The sequence below is a fragment of the Ruditapes philippinarum genome, unplaced genomic scaffold (genome assembly GCF_026571515.1).
Source record: "Ruditapes philippinarum isolate M1 unplaced genomic scaffold, ASM2657151v2 ctg177_1_1_1_1, whole genome shotgun sequence".
Classification (NCBI taxonomy): domain Eukaryota; kingdom Metazoa; phylum Mollusca; class Bivalvia; order Venerida; family Veneridae; genus Ruditapes; species Ruditapes philippinarum.
The window spans coordinates 290,902-316,897 of NW_026863118.1; the positions used below are offsets into that span (position 1 = coordinate 290,902).

Genomic DNA, 25,996 nt, shown 5'->3' on the forward strand with positions numbered 1-25,996 from the left:
ATTCAGAGAATTAAAAGGAACGTTATTAAAATACTTAATATGAGAAACAAAAACCTTTTCTTTGATGTTATTACAACAAAATAATAATTAAAATATTAAATTGTTATCTTTAAATCTTTAAAGTATTAGCAGGTTTGTTGATATTGGATCAATTATATTTACTTACGACAAGAAAGACGAAAGCTCATAGCTTATTCCAAAACATTAATCTGTTTACAAAAGGTATTAGTCATATTAAAATCTTAACCCTATCAGTAACTTTCTCCTCTCTCAATCAAGAAAAATGCATGTAAGCTGCTGTTTAACATTTTCAAATATAACATGTTTAAAGTGATTATTATTCTAATTATTCAATTATCAATAAATTAAAACAAAGATTATTGAGAGAAAAAAGATAAAAGATTAAAGACTATTAAGTTGTTTGAAAAATAATCAATATTAATATATGTCAAATGATATGGAATAAATTAATTAAAAAACTGCCTAAATTATAAAGACTGTCCAACTTTGTTATGTATGTGGGCCATAAGAGTTATAAATATTTTTGTGAAACAGAATATCAAATTAAAAACAATGATGGCAAAAAACAGAAAACAATTATTTTGACATTAAAAATACACTCAACATTCAAAATATGTTGGTCAGTTTGGCACTTAAACGGCCGTTGTTTATATCGTTATATCCATACAAAAAGTAAGTACAATTCTTATTGTTTGTTTTTTTGCATTTTGCGTTATAAACAGTGTACATGTTCTAATGTATGTAGTGTGAAAAGAAGTTAAAAATAATATTTAGTATTTTTATTTACATTTCTTAATGTGTTGAACATTTAGATTTTCGTATATTATATTATAGAATTATATATATACATTGTACTTACATCCGGTAAACATGTTCGTTTTAACAAATAGTTTCAACTACACGGAAATTGCAATGGCAAATTACCCTGCCTCCCTTTTAAATAATCAGCTTGAAAATAATTATATTTGCGTCCAAGGGGGGAAATGCTTCAATTTTTAATGTTTATAAGACATTGCAATAACTGATTGTTTTTTTTTGTGTGAATAAAAGTACGGATTTTGTTGTGTGAATAAAAAGTAGTCAATGGCCTTGATCAGTTTTATTGTAATAATAAATCAGATTAAATATTAAGTTATTGAAATCATTTTTTAACGTCATTTGATACGTAAGTTGCCTTCTAAATAACTGCTAGCTGATATATAACAATTTACATAAAATGTCATGTAACTATGTCTGAGTTTCAAGAAAGTACATCACGCAATAATCCCATCAAAACATTAATTATTATTAGCGATTTACCATTAACATAGTCTAAAGAGAAAACCTTGAAGACTGTATTCAAACGTTGCCGGATGACGGGTTTAATGTATCCATTTGATGGACAATAGCGTGAAATTTATCCAAAAAAGGCACTTTGCAAAGAAAAGAGATAATTCGGATAATTATGAATGGGTTATCCAAGAGCTTGGTTTAGGTTTATGAAACGTTTGTAGAAACAGTGCAACAAAAACCGTTTGGTAGACATTCGGCCCAAAATATCATAAACGACCATGTTAAGTTTGGAGCGCATAGGTTAACAATATGATAACAGATCCAGGAATTGTCCTTTATATGTCCTAGCCAGTCACAGCACTAATCATTAACATTCCTCTGATTTCAGAGATTCTAAACAACTTATATATAACTTAAACATACTTCTATAAACCTTATAAATCACAATTCCATATATTGCTTTAAGTATAAATATTTGAAACTGCATTTCTATATCGACCCATACACATTATTATTACCTCATTCTCAGCTCAATATTGCCAAACAATACATGTTAAAATAGGAGTATAATAAAAGGATAACGGGACTTTTAGTTATTGAATGACTAAGGTAAAGCACAGGTTCGTATGAGAAGAGAATATGTTTGACCTATTACTAGAACCCTTTTGCAGATTGAAAACAACAACCAGTATTTATTCATATTATATTTATTTATTTTTAACAATAACTAACCCATGACAAAGTCAAATTCAATGATAGAAAAAATTGTCATGTCATTATTACCATGACAAGTTCAAAAAGGAATGGAAATATTGAATAACAAGACTAAAGCTATCGCCCAAGATCCATATTCCCATATTCTCACAACAATTAGAACGTGTTTTTGTTTGAACTAAATTCGAGGTCACTATGTATCATGTTCATGAAATTGGCACACATATTTTAACACAAAATCAATTTAATTTGAACTTCAATTACAAACTTTCAATTGCATACATTCATAGATACATTTATTTCGATAAATGACATTCAGCAAGGCGATTGCAAGTAAGATAAGTCAATAATTTGCTCGTCAACGAAATGGCTATTTCTAGAGAGAATATATAGAGCGTATACATAGAGTAGGAAAAATAACACTATAAGACTATGCTTTATCAATTAAAACCTTTTTAACTTTTTTACGGTACATCGTTTCATACTTGTTTCTCTCGTTAATTACAAATTTTAATTTCAGTTCATTTACTAAGGACTCGTATTTTTTCTGTTAACCTTTTTCGTACAAGTATCTTATTTTTGTTATTGGTCTTGAAAATGTATTTAGAATTGTCAGGGGATAGAAAACCGAATTCCTTAGATAATGTGAACATACATAACTCACAAGCAGACTATTTTACATTAGTGATGCATATTTAAAAACAAACTTTTATGAGGTTTCAAAATAAATATGTCACTGTTATATAATGATAATATTTTGGTTAATTACATCTTATCGTTGACATCAAACTCGGACAATGTTTACAAACTGCTTTGCGATCGTAGATCAGAATTGCATGATACCATATAAGTTTAAAGTGCTCGTGTCCATCACGTATCTTACCAAAATATTATTTGTTACCGTTGAAATCAATATGTCAATATATATCTTTTTTATGTATAATTACACCATTGTTGCAAAATCACACAAACAACAAAGGCTTTTAGTTAGGTTAACTGCACCTATGATGTTAATAAAACTGTTACAACCACACATTACTACGTTGCATTTTTTATGCAAGGTTTATTAAATACAAAATATTTATTTTGTATGTTCTGTTATCACTAAAACCTTCAGAATAGAAACAACCATAAAAAACGGAAATGACACATGCATATACTGACAATATAGGGGAGTGAAAATTACTTTTTTGTTACAGTGCTTTGACCCCAATTCCATTATGGAAAAATCCCAAAGGACTTGGTGTTAGTTGTAACATAAAGAAAGCTTTATTCACTCTAATTAGCACCGAAACGGGACAAAAATATTATTATCCGATATCCTCAGTAGTTGTTTGTTCACTATGATTACACGCATATCTTAAGAATACAAATGTTCGCGAAATTGTTAAACTAAAATGATATCAGTATTATAGTATTTTCTTATATCTTCCTTATTATATAAAAACAAACTTTATATGGTTGTATTAATATATTATAAAATACGAGTTGAAATGCTATGTTTGTAGGAAAAGAACTTTAGTAACAAATTTTACAAATGGTTAGAATCCTAAATTCTACACGTTTTCTTGTTATACATGATGTCAGATTTATAGCCCTGAAAGTTAATGTGTTAAGAATTAATAATTAATGACTTACGTTTCAAAATTCAAAATTGTCCAGTTCATGTTAAATGTTGAATTCTGCTTAAGCCGGTGCTAGGGGCGTGGACGGTAGTTTGCACTTGTCAGTACCGTCCATGAACAGGCTCAATAAAACCGAGCCTGCAACATTTTCAACTTTGCCGTGTTGGGCTCTCTTTAGGGATTCTTATTTACTCTTTTGTTACGATCCCCGTTTTAATCTACTTAGTTCGCATTAATCTAAATGGTTTACATATTTAAACCGGTCCCATTCCTAGTTTGGTATGATATATGAACGTGAATTCTTCGTCAGATCGATCTAGAAAATTTTTCATTGAGCTTTACAGTCTTTTTAATCAAATACAAACATTGTGATATTTATTCCTCCACCGGTCAATAACGTTAGCTTACTTCATTGCTGTGACATTACCAAGTCTAGGAGTCGTTCATAATATTTACATGTACAAGAGCTTAATACATGCATAATACAAAACGATAAACATGTATATGACATAATAATTATGTTCAAACGTTGAGCTTTAAACCTTTCATGCATTTGTCTATGTAAATGGTGAATACGCAAATTCGTCGATTGATTCAATTAATTGTCGGGAATTGCGCTCATATGCATGTGCCGTTAAATGACGCCAACGTATGCGTGACGTTAGAGTACGTCACTTCCTATGTTTTGTAGTATAACGTTAGTAGTTTTGAATAGACGTATAAACCAGACACAACGTGTTGTACATTATTATCGTAGTATAATACCCTATCCGACATTGGTGCCGTGACTAAAACATGAAGATAGATAAATTGCGATCAGTCAGAGAGGGACAGCGAAGATGTATCGAAATAAAGCTTGAACGGATTGAACGAGCGAAAGATAACTCATCAATGATAGAATTTAACGCAATTCTTGAAGCCATAATCAGTGGAGCAGAGACAATTAATTCCTTAAACGAAAAGATTATAGAACTGACGGAAGTAACGGATATCGAGGAGGAAATAATAAGCAGTGAAGAATATGGATTGACGCTGGAAATAAAGGTGAGAGAACTTCAAGCCTATAGCAAAGCAACTAACCCGCAAATCCAGATGGAGGACAGAAGTGGTTCTTCAATCGAAAATAATAACGTGAATAATGGTAACAGTTCTTTGCAAAATGTGAGTACATTTCATTCAAATACGTCGCTTTATCAGAGACTGCCGAAATTATCGCTACCTGTATTTAGTGGTGACATTCTCGAATGGCAAAGTTTTTGGGATGCTTTTGATTCCTCTGTTCATCAAAACCCGAATCTTACAGAAGTACAAAAATTTAATTATTTGAAGACGCAACTAGAAGGCAGTGCGGCTCAAGTTATTCAAGGATTTGCACTTACGCATGCAAATTACATTCAAGCAGTCGATTTACTGAAGGAGAGGTTCGGACAGAGTCATAAAATCATTCATGCGTATATACAGGCGTTACTAAACCTGCCAGCCCCGAGCAATACTCTACACAGTATGAGAAACTATTACGACAAATTAGAAGCTTATATTCGCGGATTGGAATCGCTAGGTCAGTGTCAAAATACGTACGGAACTCTTTTAGTACCAGTCATTATAGACAAACTTCCGGCAGAAATTCGCAAGAGTTTAGCACGAGAAAATGGCAGCGATAAGTGGTCATTAGAAACTTTACGAAAAGCGTTATATCGTGAACTGAATATCATGGAGGCCGGACAGACTACAGATGATTTAGCTGGTTATAGAACTACAGCGTCGTTTTTCACGGGCGCTAGACGGAAACCGGAAGCCGGAAGTCACGTGATACACAGACGGATGCACAAAACGCTTATTGATCAGAGAAAGTGTATTTACTGCAATGAAAATCACCATGCTAACGATTGCACAAAGTTAATTGATGTGAGGGTTAAAAAGGACATAATAAGAAAGAAGCATTTATGTTTTAATTGTTTGAAAAATCACCAAGTAATTAACTGCCGATCACACTTCAGATGCTTGAAATGTAAAAGAAAACACCATACTAGTATATGTGAAAATTGTCCAGATTCAAGGCCGAAAATAAATACTTGCCCGACAAACCTACCTTCAACCGGAAGTGATACCTCCACTCAAATACAGGCAACAGTTTTACACTCAAGATCCGAAACCCGACCAGACGTTTTATTAAAAACAGCTGTCGCTCAAGTATGTTCTGAGACACAGTTCGCGCAGGCAAACATTCTTTTTGATAAAAAGGCACAGCGATCCTTTATTTCTGAAAAACTAGCCAAAAGATTAAATGTTCAGCCACGTGGAAGCAGTGCCATTAGTTTGGCAGCATTTGGAGATTCATCGCAGAAACTACGACATTTAGACACTACGACCATATATCTACTGACCGATGCAGGTGACAATTTACCCCTGGAAGTTATGATCGTCCCAACAATCGCCGTCCCACTACGTCACATTCCCCAGTCCGTGACGTCGTTACCCCACCTAAGAAAATTAAAATTAGCACATCCAGTCATAAATGAAGAAAGTTTTGAAATATCGTTATTGATCGGAGCTGACCAGTACTGGAATATCGTAGGAAACGAAACGGTTCGAGGAGATGGTCCTACAGCAGTTAGTTCTAGTATTGGATACTTACTGTCTGGTCCGGTTCAAGCGCATGGACCAAGGAATCAGAGTTATTTAGTTATGAATGTAATGAGTACAGATATTGACAGATTTTGGAAACTTGAGTCCCTAGGAATAAACCCCGCAGAAGACGATTATACTGACACATTAGAGATATACAAACAAAACTGTGTAAAGTTTACAGACGGTAAATATGAAGCCAAACTCCCATGGAAAGAGGATCACGACACTCTCCCGACAAATTACGACGTGACAAAAAGAAGAACAGAATCTTTGATTAAACGCCTCCGCCGAGACCCAAGTATCTTACAGAAATACGCAGAGATAATACAAGAACAAGAACAACGAGGTTTCATAGAAAAAGTTGACGAGAACGAGGAAATATCGACCCAAGTGCATTATATACCCCATCATGCAGTCAAGAAAGATTCAACTACGACTCCAATTCGTATTGTGTATGACTGCAGTTGCCGTGAATCAGCTAATAAACCTAGTTTGAACGACTGCCTTGATTCTACCCCACCCATAATGAATGACTTATCACACATAATGGTTCGGTTTAGACTTGAGAAATATGCAATCTCAACTGACATAGAAAAGGCTTTTCTCAATGTACGATTACATAAAGATGACAGAGACGTAACCAGATTCCTTTGGTTGAGCAACCCGGATAATGCTGACAGCCCGCTAACAACATATAGATTTAAATCAGTCCTATTTGGTGCCACATGCTCACCGTTTATACTCAGCGCTACATTACTCAAACATCTAGACATGAACGCTACCAGCTGGGTCAGTAAAATCTTGAAGCGAGACCTATACGTAGACAACATATTATCAAGTTTTCGCACAGAAGAGGAAGTCTTAAGGTATTTCCGAGATACAAGAGACCTAATGTTACAAGGGGGCTTTAACATCCGTGTTATTTGTGCCGTGTGGCGGCTGTAAAAAGTCTCCCCGTACATTTAATCAATGATGTTATATTTTCGATCCTTGAAGATCGTTCAGCACGACATTATTGTTGTGCTTGTGGTATTTTTAGGTTCAAATTTTCGGCATTTTCTAATTAGGTGGTTCCAATATTCCTACTTGAATAATGTTGAATCACCCTTAGGATATGTTGCCTGCTTTTTAAATTTGTCTTTTGACGTCTTATCTGTGGTATGCAGGCTTCATAACCTCTGATCCCCTTTCAAAATTCCATTTGATTTAGTTCCGCCCATTGTTTTCTCGTTTAGGGCACACACTTTTTATTACTTGGGGACCATACGCCGCTTTTCATGGAATGGCACGGAAGTGTCACATTGAAGGTTCCATGATAACCGCCGTATGAACACATCTGCGGATGATTCTAAATTCAAAATTTTACTATTTCACGTTCAAATGTTGAATTCTGCTTAAGCCGGTGCTAGGGGGCGTGGACGGTAACTTGCACTTTCCAGTACCGTCCATGAACAGGCTCAATCAAACCGAGCCTGCAACATTTATAATTTTGCCGTGTTGGGCTTTCTTTAGGGATTCTGTATTTATCTATTTTATGATCACATCCGTGTTATTTGTGCCGTGTGGCGGCTGTAAAAAGTCTCCCCGTACATTTAATCAATGATGTTATATTTTCGATCCTTGAAGATCGTTCAGCACGACATTATTGTTGTGCTTGTGGTATTTTTAGGTTCAAATTTTCGGCATTTTCTAATTGGGTGGTTCCAATATTCCTACTTGAATAATGTTGAATCACCCTTAGGATATGTTGCCTGCTTTTTAAATTTGTCTTTTGACGTCTTATCTGTGATATGCAGGCTTCATAACCTCTGATCCCCTTTCAAAATTCCATTTGATTTAGTTCCGCCCATTGTTTTCTCGTTTAGGGCACACACTTTTTATTACTTGGGGACCATACGCCGCTTTTCATGGAATGGCACGGAAGTGTCACATTGAAGGTTCCATGATAACCGCCGTATGAACACATCTGCGGATGATTCTAAATTCAAAGTTTTACTATTTCACGTTCAAATGTTGAATTCTGCTTAAGCCGGTGCTAGGGGGCGTGGACGGTAACTTGCACTTTCCAGTACCGTCCATGAACAGGCTCAATCAAACCGAGCCTGCAACATTTATAATTTTGCCGTGTTGGGCTTTCTTTAGGGATTCTGTATTTATCTATTTTAACTTGAGGTCATGGGCATCTAATAATCGCCGGCTGCAAGCAACCGCTACAGAAGAAGGTGTTCTTGACAACAATTAGTAACGAAATGTAGATTGTTATTGGTTACAAACAGGAGAGATTATCATACCCAGATAGAGACATTCCTATTATCTTGGATAAGTGACCTACAAAGAGTATTTTCAGTACACATGCGAGGATATATGGACTCACTGTGGGCTTACTTAGTCCGATAGTTGATACGTGACAAAAGTTCTACAAGAATATGTGGAGAGAGAAGTTGCCATGGAAATACATCTTTACTGAATATTCCAGCAAAACTGGCCAGCAACTTGCACTGATATCAACACATGTACAAAAATACCAAAGATTCTCAGACTATATTTTGTTCTCGGTAGCAGCGACAAATGCTTGAACAAAGAGACCCAGTACTAACTGTTTTTGTTGATTCAGTATCCGTTATGGCCAGTGCATACTTGATGCGAAACCCCAGGAATCGAAAACTCATTCTTCAACATCACGCGTTGCACGTTGAGAACTCAGTTTACCAGTTGAGATCTATATGGCATGCAGTAATGGCGCTCGTATTAGCAATCACTACACGCAAGCTATGGCAATACAGGAATTATATTTGGTCAACAGCCAATCGTACTACATTGGTTGAAACAACAAAACTACATGAAGATTCTACAGAATAAGGTAAGAAATCCGAAATAACATTGACCGGAAGTGGAATACTGTCCTAGCCAACAAATCAGCTGGATTTTATTACGGAGCATAACAGCAATCCGAGTACAGACAAAACTTATACATGAATGGTCCAAATGGTTAATTCCGAAACAGTGCACTTTGGGAAAGTTAGAGGCTATTTACCATAGGACGACGTATCTAATGAGACCATAGACCGAAGTAACCTTGGCTTAATAACGATATATCCATACACACCTGAGATGGTCTTACACAATGTCATAATATTTACTAAGATACAGCAGTATATAAAAAGGTAGTTAGAATTACAGCATTTGTAATGAGATTTATACACAATTGTATGATACAACGTGAATCAAGAAAACGGGCCCATCACCGTACAAGAACTATTTAAAGCTAAAATGAAGCTGACTCAACACTGCCAGTATAAACTTACAAAGAAGTGATAAACAATTTGAAATCTGGTAAATCACGACTTCCATTGGTACGACAGTTACGACTTTACCTAGACCAAGATGGTTATATCAGATGTGGTGGTAGAATACACAATGCCACTATAGATGAAAATACAAAATTCCCTATTTTACTGCCAGCCAAAACATCCTCTGACACGACTAATCATACTTGATGCACATGAAAAACAACTTCATTCCGGAATTAGTGCTACTATATGCCACATACGACAGACATTTTGGATTCCTGTGATACGACAATGTGTAAAATTACAACTCAGAAAATGTACGACTTGTCGTAAAGTAATTGTAAACCCTACATTGTACCAGATCACCACACCTTACCAGCATTCAGATGTTGAAGCTCACCACCACTCACAGTTACAGTTTGACTTTCAGGGCACTTTATCGTCGAGAAGAAACCATGGTTAGGGGTCAAAGGTATGTTGCTTGTTTACATGCGCATCCACCCGAGTGTACACATAGAACTCCGATGCCATGGACCTTTCAGAAGGACACATTTATTGCAGCATTTCGGCGTTGGGTTAGCAGAGCGGTCATGCCTAGACTCATTTATCTGACGAACGCAAACGACATTCCAAGCAGCATCGACACTTAAGTGCCTTGTTAGATACAACATTGGAAGGAAAGGTTGGCTTTAAAAGAATGCAGTGGCGATTCTATACCAAACGGGCCCGTGGCTATTGAGTGGCTGGTGTAGGAATGATGGACTTGTTAGACCGGCTTTAAAAGAAAGTTCTGGCTCGATCAATTTCGTTAGTTTCCGTAGTTTTGCAGACATAGCTACGAGATTCAGCCTCTTCAACGACCGCCATATACGTACGTCCGACATAGTTAGATCCAGAACCGCTTACTCCTATCACACTTATCCCATGGTCCGGGTTAACAGATTACTGACAACGATCGACAACAGAATGTAATATGTAAACCGTAGTTCCACAACGTTTCAGAGTTCAGGTGTGTTAGTAACAATTTGGGAAATTGGAATTTGATTATCTGATTCGTTAATGAACGACATACAAAGAAGTGGTCATAACGCAGACGAATACGCGATTGTGACGTATAAGGTGCACGAGAATGTCGTAGATACGTGAACTTGCTGTGATAGACGAATGATGCCCGGTTAGCTGGATTATCAGCAGCAGCAAGATCTCTACCGGAAGTGATCATACACCAGACCTGCTAACTTTATCGTTGGTAAATGAGAAAGAGTAAAATGGATAAACTTATAGGCAGTCAAATTGATAAATTCACTAATTTCAGCGAACAAGACTTAACTTTTATGAATTATTGATTTGAGTGAGAGAGACATTTTGCTTATATTTAAAACAATGACTTTATTTAATATATTTAGAAAGAGTCTATATATAAGATTGAGAAATTACAAATGATAGTTATTTCATATTTATCATTTTGCGGCCCCGAATGTCGGATTGCGCTAATATGCTGTGCGTTTATGACGCAATATGCGTGACGAGAGTACTCACTTCTATGTTTTGTAATATAAACGTTAGTAGTTTTGAATAGACGTATAAACCAGACACAACGTGTTGTACATTATTATCGTAGTATAATACCCTATCCGACATTAATATTTTATTCAAGTGTAGAGTTACTGTTCCCCTGCTTTGTTTCACTCTTAAACGAAATGCGAAACCTAAAATTTATGTATCTTTTTTTGCTTAATAATAGTAATTTAGTTTTTCTTTATAAGATATTTCAATGTATGAAGTTTCAGGCTGATATCTCTAAAACTCGTTCGTTGATGGCAAAATGAAAAAAATAATTTGACTTGCATCTTTTCACTCAATTTTTTCATTTTGCCATAATTCCTTTTAAAATAAAAACATATTTCAGGTTAGAAGTAAAGAACGCATGGACTAAATGATTGTTTTGTTAATATCCATTAGGATTTACCTGTAACGTTCAGTTCATCAAAGAGTGGGGCAGTGTTTTAATATTTAAGGCAGATTTAAATATTCCAATATAACGTCAATCATCGTATTAAAGTCAATATTTTGAAATATAGAGTCAGTTCAGCTCAACTGGACTATGAAAAAGATGAACATTTTTATTCAGATATAATTTCAAACTCATATTTTTTGCATATTATTCTAGCTAGATAAAAAGAAACATCTAACGTTTTCGAGAGTGTAACATTAGTGTGGTTATTGGGTAATAACGTATATAAAAATTATAATAATATTTATATTGATAATGACGTTGTTAAAGAATCTGATGATGTTGTTAACAACATCATGAAAAGGTACCAAATTAAAATGTATGGAATTTGAAAGATATGTTGTATTGAACAACAACAACAAACACAAATATGCAACAGCGAAAAACTGTTTATCTATATTTGTCTTTTAAAAGGATTTGTCTACAATTGACAAATATTCAATAAGTATTTTAAATATCAATGAAAACAAGAGAAATGTATCGTTTTGGTATTTTTCATATCAAATCATGCTTGAAAATAAGAAAGAAATTAGAATTGTTTAATCATTGGTGTGTATATGACGAATATAGAGCTATTCATTATAAAGATCTGATTATCGGATCATGCATCACTTTCCAACAACATTTATATATCTATTTTGTAGTTTGCTGTCGCATATGATTCTAAATACTAAACAACTAAATACAAACAACACAATTATTGATTTATTACAAACTTTAATTTAATATAAACCAACTAAATATATTTTCCAGGATAAGATTAAAATGTATGCTTATTTGAAGATGAAGCAACATGTGTCATCTGTACTTTAAAACCACGACGAGTCAATTAAGCAATATTATTTCTAAATTATCTAATTTGTCTAGGGAAAATCTCGTAGTTAAATCGTAGTTAAATTCAAATTTTAATAAGCATACCACGTTAGTAGTTGTTGATTTTTTTTACAATAAATAATAAGTTTGCTTTCATACAATTTATTGTAGAGCAAGAAACCATAACACGGACACAAAAATTATAATGTTTTTTACTAGTTATTTTTTTTCCTTTTCCTTTTTGTTATTTTGTAAAAAAGCAATGTGAATGCTATATTTAAATACTTCCCCAAGTTTTTACTGTATAAATTAAGTTCGTTACTTGAAAAACCCCTTTTTAACGCCCCATCAAGGTTTCTAGTGAAAAACATAACTAAAATTTTTTTCAGGAAAAATTTACCAAGGAGAGTGAGGGGGAACAAACAAAAAACACAAATTTAAACCTTTTTTAAATTCATCAATAAAAAATTTGCACTGTATAGGCAGGCATTTTTTTTAAAAATTTTTTTAATTAAACGTCTGACACCAGTATACAGGCGATTATTATCAATTATTTATACTTAATAAACATAATAAATACTGCACGTGCTTTTGAAACAAAGCAGATCAGACCAAATTGATATCTCAACTATTTAAAACAAGAACTGTCGGAGGACAGTAACGCTCGACTATTCGAAAATTTGTCACAAGGGTGTTTCATTGAGTATAATAATGCTTACCTATATGAATACATAAAATTGTCCGAAAAGGTACAAACTCTTCCAGTTTCAATACATTCCCTTCAGTAAGTATGGAGATACAAGCTTACATGCAAAAACTTAACCAAGAATTCATGAGTCGAAAAAGGGGCATAATTATGCAAAGAAGCAAATCAGAGTTATGGGACTTGTACAATCATCTTAGATAATCACAGAGAACAAGTGTGTGAAGTTTCAATCCATTCCCTTCAGTAGATTATGGAGATACCAGCTTACATGCAAAAACTTAACCAAGAATTTCTAAGTCGAAAAAGGGCATAATTATGAAAAAAAACAAACCAGAGTTATGGGACTTGTGCCATCCATCTAAGATAATCACAGAGAACAAGTGTGTGAAGTTTCAATCTCCATTCCCTTCAGTAGTTATGGAGAAACCAGCTTACATACAAAAACTTAACCAAGAATTTCTAAGTCGAAAAAGGGGCATAATTATGAAAAAAAGCAAATCAGATTATGGGACTTGTGCAATCATCTTAGATAATCACAGAGAACAAGTGTGTGAAGTTTCAATCCATTCCCTTCAGTAGTTATGGAGATACCAGCTTACATACAAAAACTTAACCAAGAATTTCTAAGTCGAAAAAGGGGCATAATTATGAAAAAAAAGCAAATCAGAGTTATGGGACTTGTGCCAATATCTTAGATAATCACAGAGAACAAGTGTGTGAAGTTTCAATCCATTCCTTCAGTAGTTATGGAGATACCAGCTTACATACAAAACTTAACCAAGAATTTCTAAGTCGAAAAAAGGGCATAATTATGAAAAAAAAAGCAAATCAGAGTTATGGGACTTGTGCCAATCATCTAAGATAATCACAGAGAACAAGTGTGTGAAGTTTCAATCCATTCCCTTCAGTAGTTATGGAGATACCAGCTTACATACAAAAACTTAACCAAGAATTTCTAAGTCGAAAAAGGGGCATAATTATGAAAAAAAGCAAATCAGAGTTATGGGACTTGTGCCAATCATCTTAGATAATCACAGAGAACAAGTGTGTGAAGTTTCAATCCATTCCCTTCAGTAGTTATGGAGATACCAGCTTACATACAAAAACTATACACAGGGACGCCGACGCCGACGCCGACGCCGACAAATGGGTGACTGCATTAGCTCGATTATTCTGCGAATAGTCGAGCTAAAAATGACAGATATAAATCATTTTATGACATGAAAGTAATTTCATTTGTCATTTATGAATAATATTGTCAATCAATTACTTATTGTATTCATGTTATGAATACATGACAGATAATACCTGTGGTCCGGTTTCATCATATCTTACCAAGAATTCGTTTTCACATGTTGCTTAGGACTGTTTTTTATAGTTAATCAATATATTTTGCAGTCATTCAGCATATCATCACCTCTGTTGACGGAAAAAACTTTCTAACAAAATGGAGGCTTACTTTATCCTTAATTAAAATATGATAAACAAGATCAACAAGGAAAGGCGAACCCCAACCCGACCCAGTAACAAGAGCCAGTGGCAAGGAGCCAAGGAGAACCCAAAACAAAAACAGAACAGGGCACAATGACGAGCATAGGCAAGCTACTAACCACTAAATCATACATAAGAAAAAATAATTAGTAACTGATAAGGAACTAAAAGAAAAGAAATAAATGATTGAGTAATAGGCCCATAAAGTCAAAGGGCACAGGGGAAGGGGTCATGAGACCCGGGGAGAATAAATAAATACATAAAATACCTAAAAGCATCGTCACCAAGAATGAAGTACGGCGTATCACGGTCGTCATTTGGAAGAGGTTCTGGAGGTGGGAAGCCAATGGCTCCATCTTGTAGCATCTCACTGAGCTCGGAATTGTTATATATCTGGACATCTGACATGTGCCCATGGCCTCCGACGTCTATCCACAGAAACTTGTAGTTGGCATCAACAAGAGCCATGAGCACAATTGAGAAAAATCCTTAATAGTTGTAGTATTCAGAACCCGATCTGCGGGGCTTCCTCAGTGCAATGTGTTTGCCATCAAGTGCTCCACATGTATGAGGGACATTCCACCTCCTTTCAAACTCTTCAGCTATTGGTCTCCATTCTTCAGGTGTATTGGGGATAGGGATGACCTCTTCGCTGTATGTTTGTACTATGGCCTCGCAGACTTCTGGGATAAAGAGGGAAATTGTTGTCCTAGCCACCCTAAAATCATAGGAGAGGGAAGGGTAGGAATCTCCTGCTTCCAAGTGCCTGAGTGTTACCGCCAGCTTCAATCCGGGATCTAGGGCTTTTCTCCAGTTGGTGTCTGACTTCTGAAGTCTTGGTGCGAGGCGTTGCAGAAGCTCGTCGAACATTTCCAGGGTCATCCTCATATAGTGCTTGAAGGATCTGGTGTCTCCTTCCCTCAACTCTGCAAGAATGGTGCTATACTGTCCAAACTGAAGCCTTCTCTCCTGGGTTAACTAGGGCCTGGTCAACCGTCTCCTTCGGCGGCGTCTAAGATCAGCTATGGGCTGCTGAACGAGCTGAATGGCCTACCGGACATAAAGAATTGCCTGCTGCTGCAACATGACACCAAATTGCTGGATGGCTCCGACATCCTCCATGGTGTTATTCGGTCAAGTGCAAAATAATCATCGGTTCTCATAACTTAAACATTTTGTTTTAATAAAAGAACCGACAGCAACCTATATCACGAGATATGCAAGCTCTTAATCACCGATATCGCCGATCGGACAAAGATAACCAAATATGAATCACCGGCTATATCTGACGGAAAGTTTTTAACCACTGATGACTAGCTATCAAACACCGATTAATCAGCGTTACGCCCGATTTAGCTCCGATTTACAAACGACAAAAACCGATAGTATTTCAGCACTTTTATCGATGAAAACATCCTTATCACCGATCCAACCCCGTTTGAGTTGCTGTCTGTCACCTACCAGCAACCAATGAAATGTTTGTTTAACCGATTGAACACTTGTCCATCACCGATGGCCGTTTACACAGAAAACCAGAAATGAAATCACACATGACAACCGATCAAACAGCGAGTAAATTTAAAATTAAATGACCGATTGGGGACCGACCGTCTGTGTAACTAGGGCCTTTAACATGGCTCGACAATTAAAATCAATGTAGAATAATGTTGAATTTAATTCCTAAATTTTCGAAATTGTACAACATTTCCCTTGGAAATAATCAGTGTTCGTGTTAACAACATACACCAGGTATCTATTGACATTAACATTATTTTAAAGATATTCCCCTTATATTGGGACCATCTTATTCTAGAACCACATGCGGTATTATTAGCGGGCTTTAATATCATGTTTATCAGGAAAGATACTTCTGTAGAATTGTTCTCTCTTCAGAATATAATATAGTCTTATGATGAACACTAGATTAATTGCTTTCATCATTGAATGACATTGTCAAGAACATTTTCAATTAAAGAGTATTGAAGAAGAACAAAACGCTATGCATCCTTTAAAAGTATAGCATTAAGCTTATAGAAGCAAATTATTCACATATCTTAGAGATCTTTATTTCTAACACAAAACTTCCTTACGTCGGACCAATGAACCTCTTCAATGAGATCAATCTACCCTGATGGTTTATGTGGAAAATAATTATGTCTCCCCCACCTCGGGGGGAGACATATTGTTTTTGCCCTGTCCGTCCGTCAGTCCGTCCGTCCGTCAGTCCGTCCGTCCATTCTTCGTTTCCGGACGATAACTAGAGTTCCTTTTGACCTACAGCTCTCAAACTTCATAGGATGAATGGTCTTATAGACCTGATGATCCCTATTGTTTTTGGGGTCAGTAGGTCAAAGGTCAAGGTCACACTGACCGTTGGTCAATTTCTCGTTTCCGGATGATAACTAGAGTTCCTTTAGACCTACAGACCTCAAACTTCATAGGATGATTGGTCTTATTGAGCAGATGATCCCTATTGTTTTTGGGGTCAGTAGTTCAAAGGTCAAGGTCACAGTGACCGTTGGTCAATTTCTCGTTTCCGGATGATAACTAGAGTTCCTTTTGACCTACAGCCCTCAAACTTCATAGGATGATTGGTCTTATAGAGCAGATGATCCCTATTGTTTTTGGGGTCAGTAGGTCAAAGGTCAAGGTCACAGTGACCGTTGGTCAATTTCTCGTTTCCGGATGATAACTAGAGTTCCTTTTGACCTACAGCCCTCAAACTTCATAGGATGATTGGTCTTATAGAGCAGATGATCCCTATTGTTTTGGGGTCAGTAGGTCAAAGGTCAAGGTCACAGTGACCGTTGGTCAATTTCTCGTTTCCGGATGATAACTAGAGTTCCTTTTGACCTACAGCCCTCAAACTTCATAGGATGATTGGTCTTATAGAGCAGATGATCCCTATTGTTTTTTGGGGTCAGTAGGTCAAAGGTCAAGGTCACAGTGACCGTTGGTCAATTTCTCATTTCCGGATGATAACTAGAGTTCCTTTTGACCTACAACCCTCAAACTTCATAGGATGATTGGTCTTATTAATCAAATGATCCCTATTGTTTTAATGGTCAGTAGGTCAAAGGTCAAGGTCACAGCGACCGTTGGTTAATTTCTCCTTTCCGGATGATAACTAGAGTTCCTTTAGACCTACAACCCTCAAACTTCATAGGATGATTGGTCTTATTGAGCAGATGATCCCTCTTGTTTATGGGGTCAGTAGGTCAAAGGTTAAGGTCACAGTGACCATTGGTCATTTTCTCATTTCCGGATGATAACTAGAGTTCTTATCAGTGAGGACATTTAACTATTATTGATATATCAGTGATATATCAGTTGTCTGGTTTTATATACTCTGTTCTTTTTTGATCTTTCCACCCTTATGCGGTCATTTCTTCCCCGCTGCGCGTTCAATGCTACATGGTCACAGCAAGGTGTATTACACGCATTGTTTTGTTTGCTGATGATAACTACAAATTCCTACTAGCGAGTGAGTTTTCATGCAATATGTGAGTATATAGTATATCACTTTCTATTCTTGTTAACTATTACTAATAGTATACTAAAAGCATGGCACCATTCAGACTATGTACATATTTATTGGTATTGCGTTACAACTTTCAAGTATCATCAAAATCCTTCAAAGGGTTGAAGAGTTATGGAGCAGACACAATTTCCTTTAATTTCGTTTGTGAAACTATATATGATATGACATTCAAGTGTCAAGTAGACCTTGACCTTGGAACCAGCCATACGAAACATGTACTCTACACGTTCTCTGGATGTGGTGAATTTTTGTTTCAAGTATCTACCAGAGAGGCTTCATTGTGAAAACGAGTGGAGTCATCCCAACACACTACAGTTATCATGATTTTACATACATTGTAATTTGAGTTGTCTTTCAATAGTGTAAAAAAATCTGACAATATGAACGTTTGTTTCAAGTATCATCAAAATCCTTTAAAGGTTTGAAGAATTATGGAGCAGACACAATTTCATTTAATTTCATTTGTGAAACTATATATGATATGACCATCAAGTGCAATTTCGTTTGACGCACGCCTGCCATACGCTGATTGAATAACCAGGATTTTCAAAATTGAATACCTGGTTAAAAACAAACAGTTTAGGAAGCATCTTCTCATACAACCTTAACAATAGAAACCATCCATAGACAGCCTTCATTGAAGTGACTACCGGGTATTTACATTATCTTATCTCCATTTCCATTCCTGTTTCCATTCACAGTTATTCTCAGCAGTGGGGGAGACATGCGCTTTTTTACAAAAGCATCCTCTAGTTTCATTCCGTTACTTCTATTGCCTTAATGACTATCTTTCGTGTTTTTACTTTACAACTCTGCTTTCCATATAGAACGCACCAAATAAGGATTACTTTGATGGCTATCTTTAATTTATTTATTTAACAACTCGGCTCTCCATACAGAACGCACCGAAATAGGATTACTTTGATAATATTTATCACTCATATTTGTAATTTTACACATAACCATTGCTATACCTATTTAGTTTTATAAAAAAAACGCATACCTCCAGGGTTAAATTGCAGATGCAGTTGGGTTATGATCGCTTAGAAAGCTAAACTCTTAATATTTTACTGACTCAGATGTGTTTAAATAAATTGCGAACATGCGTTTTTAATACAAATCTTGATTGATTGTGACAACATTTTAACATGTCATACGATTCAAGAAATACGACTTAAGAAATAACTCCCATAGACAACAACAATTCATTCACTGATAGTATAAATTTGTATCTCCTTTTATATCTTACATTTTTCGTTTTAAAGGTGTCATTCATTATTCTATGCACCGCTTCAGTTTTACAATAGAATACCCCGATTATTATTCATCAGCCGAAAAATTGCGATTATTTCGTCGATTATTATTGGTTACATAAAGAATGGCGGCCTCTAACAACAAATGAAACTGGAAAATTTCACTGGTAGGTAAAGAAATTTATGTATTTTTATTTGATTACCTTTAAAAACACACGTGTAGTCTATAGTCGGGGAAGCCAAATAACACAATTTATGAAAAACGTAGCAAAGAATTATCAAGAAAATTGATTTGTTACGCAAACCTTAAACCAGCTCAACTTTAATGAAAAATTGCATTTAGTCATTTTGCACACTAGAAATTAATCGTCAAAATAAAACAGAGTACACTGGTAAAAAGTCAATTCAAAGTATTAATAAGATAGACATTTTGTGCAAGTACAGTATGTCTATCTCTATTCAATCCACCCATACAGTTGACATTTTATTTTCATTATTATCATCAATCATCTACCTCAATTACTCAAAAAATTGATGATCAGTTACTTGATAAGTGGTCTTTATTATTGTCTTTTACTTGCCGGAATTGTCTGTGAAATCAAATTCTTCATAATGTGATTATTTTAATGCAGTCGCTAACTTTTTGTCGTGAAATTTATATTAATACATTAAATTTCGAGGGCTTAAAATGTACGTGTAAATTATTCTTAGCCAACTACAAGCTATATTTTGCCTGCAAAATGTATGCTCTCGTTTAGTTTATACAAATGTATTTTAGCTCGATTGTGTTGGAAGCTACGAGTATAAGCTTATCGAAGCACTCTCGAATCAGTTCCTGTAACGAACTAGAGTACAAAACATGATTGTAAAGTCTCAATGAAACAACGGCATTCTCCTGGCAGGGTTTGGACCAACGCCGTCAGCAATCCTTAGATTACTAGTCCGACGCTTGAACCAGTCGGCCATGATGCCACTTATGCTTTCGTTTGCATCTCAAGAATACATGTCATGACCAACACAACTGAAGTTTAATTTAGTATCAGACTATTTGTATGACAGTACCTACTAAAAATACTTTAAACATTCAAAATGACTGTTTTAATAAAAGCTCTTTACCTTTCGTAATAGAAAGTATTTTCCGACAAAAATACAGTTGGCTCTGGGAAATGAAACGTATAGAAAAGTATAATAATGCAAGTCATATCATTTTCATTTATTTTGCCACATAAAGTCATATTTTGTTCAATAAAAACATTTTTACTAAATATTATGATATGTGAAATATACATGTTTCAACATGAACGTCAACTGGCTGAAATTCATGATAGATAATCATCAGAAATCCGTGTTTCTTTTACTATGAATAACTCCAACAACAAATATTACTCATGAGAAATATTATATGATTTACTTAAGCCGGCAGTTGCCTTATTTACATTTTAACATCCATACATAGAAATTTATGGTGGTTTATTTTATATTTAATCAAGTTCTATCTCTGAATTGTTTTGCTCCTGGTACTTGTTCTCAGATAAAGGGATTTAAAATGCAAACTCCTATCTTTGTTTCCCATGGTTAAGCATGTTTTGATTGTATTTTTTTTCTTGTCTGCATAGCTGATGTTGTTTATAAAATTGTAAAGATTTTACGGGTCCCTAAATAATGCTGATAAAGTAGTTAAAGTATTAATAACCACTTTACAAACGAATATTTGAATTGATTTTATTGCAGCATGTAACATATGATGGAAACAACCAATCCTACAAAACAAATTGAAAATGTTTTCAGTATCTTTATATGTACTATCCCGAAACATAACCCGGAATTCTTAAATAACGCCCCAAAAAATCAAATTTGTAAATGTTTCAGACTTGGTTTGATTGGGCCTGTTCATAGACAGTAATGAAAAGTGCAAGTTATAGTCCACGCTTCCGAGCACCGGGTTAAGCAGAATACAACACACATGTTTTGATGAAAAATCACACAATAGTTTGCCAAACTTAGTATTTCTTGACTAAATACTAACCCCATATCTAAATAATTTGTTCGTTATAAGAGTTTATAGGTAGTAGGCACAGAGATTGTGACGACCCTTGTTTTAGCTCACCAGAGCCGAAGGCTCAGGGTGAGCTATTAGTATCAAAGGGGGATGCTCCGGCGTCTGTCGTCATGCGTCAACAATCGTCTTCTTCTCTGAAAGTACTGGGCAGATTTACTTCAAATTTGGTCTGTAGCATCCTTGTGACAGTCACACTTAAATTTGCTCATGTCATGCCAATTGGCCCCTTTAAGGGGTCAGCAGAGCTAAAAATAGAAAAAACCTTTAAACATCTTCTCCTACAGAACTAATTGATGGATGATCACCAAATTTTGTTTTGTAGCATTCTTTGGTAGTGTTTTATCACGTTTGCTCATATTAATTTGATTGGCCCCTTTTAGGGGCCGCTAAAGCTAAAAATAGAAATACAATTAAATGTCTATTTCTAGAGAACTAATGGATGGATGATTACCAAACTTTGTCTGTAGCATTCTTGGGTAGTGTCTTATCAAGTTTGCTAATATTATTTTGATTGGCCCGTTTTAGGGGTCTATGGCTAAAAATAGAAAAACCTTAAAACATCTTCTCCAATAGAACTAACTGATGGATGATCACCAAACTTAGTAGGTAGCATACTCGGGTAGTGTTCTATCAAGTTTGCTCATATTAATTTGATTGGCCCCTTTTAGGGGCCGCAAAAGCTAAAAATAGAAACAACTTTAAATGTCTATTTCTACAGAACCAATGGATGGATGATCACCAAACTTTGTCTAACCATTGTTGGGTAGTCTTTTATCAAGTTTGCTCATGTTATTTTGATTGGCCCCTTTTAGGGGCCGATAAAATTAAAAATAGATATACATTTAAACATTTATTGCTACAGAACTAATTGATGGATGATCACCAAACTTTGTCTGTAGCATGTTTGGGTAATCTCTTATCAAGTTTGCTCATATTCATTTGATTGGCCCCTTTTAGGGGCCGCTAAATCTAAAAATAGAAAAACCTTTAAACATCTTCTACTTCAGAACCAATTGATGGATGATCACCAAACTTTGTCTGTAGCATTCTTGAGTACTCTTTTATCAAGTTTGCTTATATTTATTAAATGAGCCCCTTTTAGGGGCCACTAAAGCTAAAAATAAAAAAAAACCTTCGAACATCATTTCCTACTGAAATAATTGAAAGATGATCACCAAACTTTGTAGCATTCTTAGGTAGTCTTTTATCAAGTTTTCTCATATTAATTTGATTAGCTTGGTTTAAGCTAAAGCTTAAATACCCCAGGTCATTGCATTTTTTCAAATTATTGTTTAAACATATTCTATGTTCAAATTTAATATTAGAATATATTGACATTCTAACACTGAAAAGCAGTTGTTTCTAATGAGCGACTCAGGGCCATCATCTTGTTTAATTCATTGTATACTATTACTTTTATTTAATATGCCATTTATTCTTCTACTATAACGAACGAAAAAAGATATCTAACGAAATGAATAAATGAATATATACACGTATATCGTATTTTACATAAATATAAAACTTTATATATTATTTGCTTGTCATTAAGTTCATATATTCAACACAAATACGATAATAATCTTTCGGAAATTTGTCTTCATGACTGATTCATACAAAATTTTATCTTTACAAGAAAATAAAAGGGTGACACAAACAAATAAAAGATTGATTAACTGCCATGTCGTCATGTCAGTTTAAAAAGTTGTTCGGCAAAGTAATTGACAACATATAAGCAATATTACATGATATTTATTTATAAGATAATATATTTAGACTCATTGATATAATTAACAATATTTTGCCGGAAAACAGATTAGCTTTTGCAAAAACAAATATGAGTACTTTAGTATAAAGAGATTATTCAGAGGTGTTAAATGTTACATGCTACAAGTATAAATGTTGAGAAGCTTTCAAAAATATAACACAATAAAAATGACGTGATTTGTGACTGCAATAGTTTTCTGGTTGTTATAAGAAAGAAAAACTAAAAGAATAAAAAAATCAATGTGTGCAGCCCATGATTAGTGACTGGGATAACCGAATAAAATAAATAAATTGCGATAGCTATTATGTCTTTCTTTACTTCTACCTTAATAATGCATCGTATTTTCTAGATAAAAGACAATTTGCAATCATAAACAAAAGAAAATCAATGCGAACTGACATCGTAAAACCTATGAAGGTCATAACGTATTATAACGATATGTATGATCCAACTAGACAGTCTATGATCTGTATCTATCTCATCAGTACAATGTTTAATATCTATAAAACATGACATTTGTCAACGAAAATCAATATTTAATCAAACTTTCATCACGGGAGTCTCGTGTTTAAGATAATTTAAAACAGAATAAAGGCACACTTTATGTCATTCATCGTGACAAATGTTGATAAATGGATAAAAGAAATGACTTAGAATTTTATGGTGATTATCTTTTCATTTCCAGTCAGGCTATAATCAAAATGTTAAAAAATGTGGTCAAATTGTAAAACCAAAAAATACAGAACTTATGTTTTGTTTTTTTTTTTTTTTTTTTTTTTTTTTTGGTTTTTTTTTTTTTTTTTTGGGGGGGGGGGTTCATCGGGTTCATTTATTCCACGGGTTCATTGATTTGAAAATTGAGAACCGCTCAAGCTGGTGCTAGGGTGCGTGATTCATTTTGCACTTTTTCATTATCCTTCATGAACAGAATTCTTCATGTACAGACTCATTCAAACCGAGTCCGCAATTTTCATTTTATTTTGTTGTTATCAATGCTTCCGATGGATCACCCTTTCTTACAGATTTATTACTGTGTAAATAATTTACAAAGGCCTTCATCTTTCAACAACATTAATAATTAACAAATATGTAGTAGAATGATTCTGTGGCGGAAATTAGTGAAATTTCAGGGTATAAAATAAACATTATATAATGAGCCACATTGGAAATTTTATTTAATATTTTATTGCAGTTTTACTATGATAATATAAAATATCATATAATATCCACTTAGTTATTGTACCACAAATCTTTAAGTATAATTTAGGAATTTTGTCATTTACATCTTAATCGTCTGAAAGGAAGAAATTCACGAAATTCCTTGACGTTTATTCGTTAACATGTGTTTTACATAGTTTTTTTTTTTAAAAAAAACGCACATGTATAAAATGCTTTAATTGCGAAAAAACACCGGCTAAGTGGCACAAAATAAACCCAAAGCAAAAACAAAAAAAAAAACAAAAATAAAAAAAACATCGTTCAAGACAGTTACAGCACATGACGTTTCTACTTTAACTCAATTATCATTTTATTGTCTTCTATTTTTGTTGCATTTGTGTTTGAAAGCTGTAGTTTTACCGTAGTACTGTAAAAGTTATTTACAGGAAAAAAGCCAGTCAGTCCTTCAAAATGCATTTGATTTAATTTATGCTTACCATAAAAAAATCAAACCATGGTTTTAATTTTTCTGTACCAATAAAATATGAAATAAGAAATTTATTGAACTGTAGTTTTTATAAGCCATACAGCATAACAAAAGTTGGAATGACTATCTATGATCCCTGACTTGATCCCTGAATTAAAAGAAAAGGTTGTTTTTTTCAATTTTCGAGAAATATGGCATATATTTTTCAATTACATGATAAAATTCAAATATTTCACTCGCCGTTCCGGCTCGTTAATATTATCATGTTCCGTGAAAATATATTCCATATTCCACTCAAACGAAAAGTGTCCTCTTAATAATTCCTCTTATAATGTTCAATTCAAAACCTGACAAAAGCTAGAACAGAAATACTATTTTCATGTTTCAAATATCCGCCATAGACATTGTTGCACATAAATAGTATTAGTCAAAAGAAAATGTAGTCTTCATCACTCGTTTGGGAATAAGCGTGATTTCTTCCTGTATTAAGATATCAGACTAATGCATATACAAATAATTTTGGCGGAGACCTATTGCACTAATATTTAATTTGAATCAGAAAATGTGATAACAGTTAAAAAGGCAATGTTTGTTTTTAAAGATTTTGATAAAAGTGTATACCGATTATAATGTCCTGTCACTGTATAATGTATTCTATAAATTATACATGTTTTTATGTATTTGAATAGACTTTGTAAACATTTGCCTAAAACACAACGCCATTGATATTTATGTAGTGATCTTAATTTAAAGAATTAGAACAACCACATTTTTAACTCAACTAGATTTAACGGACTAATACTTTTACACAAATTCGAAGAAAATGATATAACAACATTTTAATAATCAATGAAGACGTTCTTATGAGGATATCAAATAAAACAAATTTAATGACTCGGATGTTAGTGTAAGTTTATTTTAGGCAGTACCACTTCGTATAGATATGAGTGTCAAAGCCTAATTGTTATGTTATGATATATTATTGCGTTTTAGGACTGCAAAATCGATGCTATCTTCAATATATAACATTTGGGTAATTTGGAGATGAAATATAATCCTCCGAAAGAATTGCCAACGAAAGATGGGAGCAATTTGTCATGAATCATAATTTGTCGGGACACTTTACGAAATTGTTTTATGCGGAACAAATGACCCT

At 34.4% G+C, this 25,996-nt stretch overlaps 2 protein-coding genes across 2 annotated transcripts; one reads left to right on the forward strand and one right to left on the reverse strand.

Moving 5' to 3' along the window:
• The first annotated feature begins 4,427 nt into the window (after positions 1 to 4,427).
• Positions 4,428 to 8,657, forward strand: LOC132721173 (uncharacterized). The gene is made up of 2 exons (XM_060705434.1): positions 4,428 to 7,126; positions 8,537 to 8,657. Exons 1-2 carry the CDS (start codon positions 4,428 to 4,430, stop codon positions 8,655 to 8,657), a joined length of 2,820 nt encoding a protein of 939 aa, XP_060561417.1.
• A 6,406-nt stretch (positions 8,658 to 15,063) lies between these two features.
• LOC132721174 (uncharacterized) lies at positions 15,064 to 15,456 on the reverse strand. Its single transcript, XM_060705435.1, has one exon. The coding sequence runs from the start codon at positions 15,454 to 15,456 to the stop codon at positions 15,064 to 15,066; it is 393 nt and encodes a 130-aa protein (XP_060561418.1).
• Between the last annotated feature and the right edge of the window lie 10,540 nt (positions 15,457 to 25,996).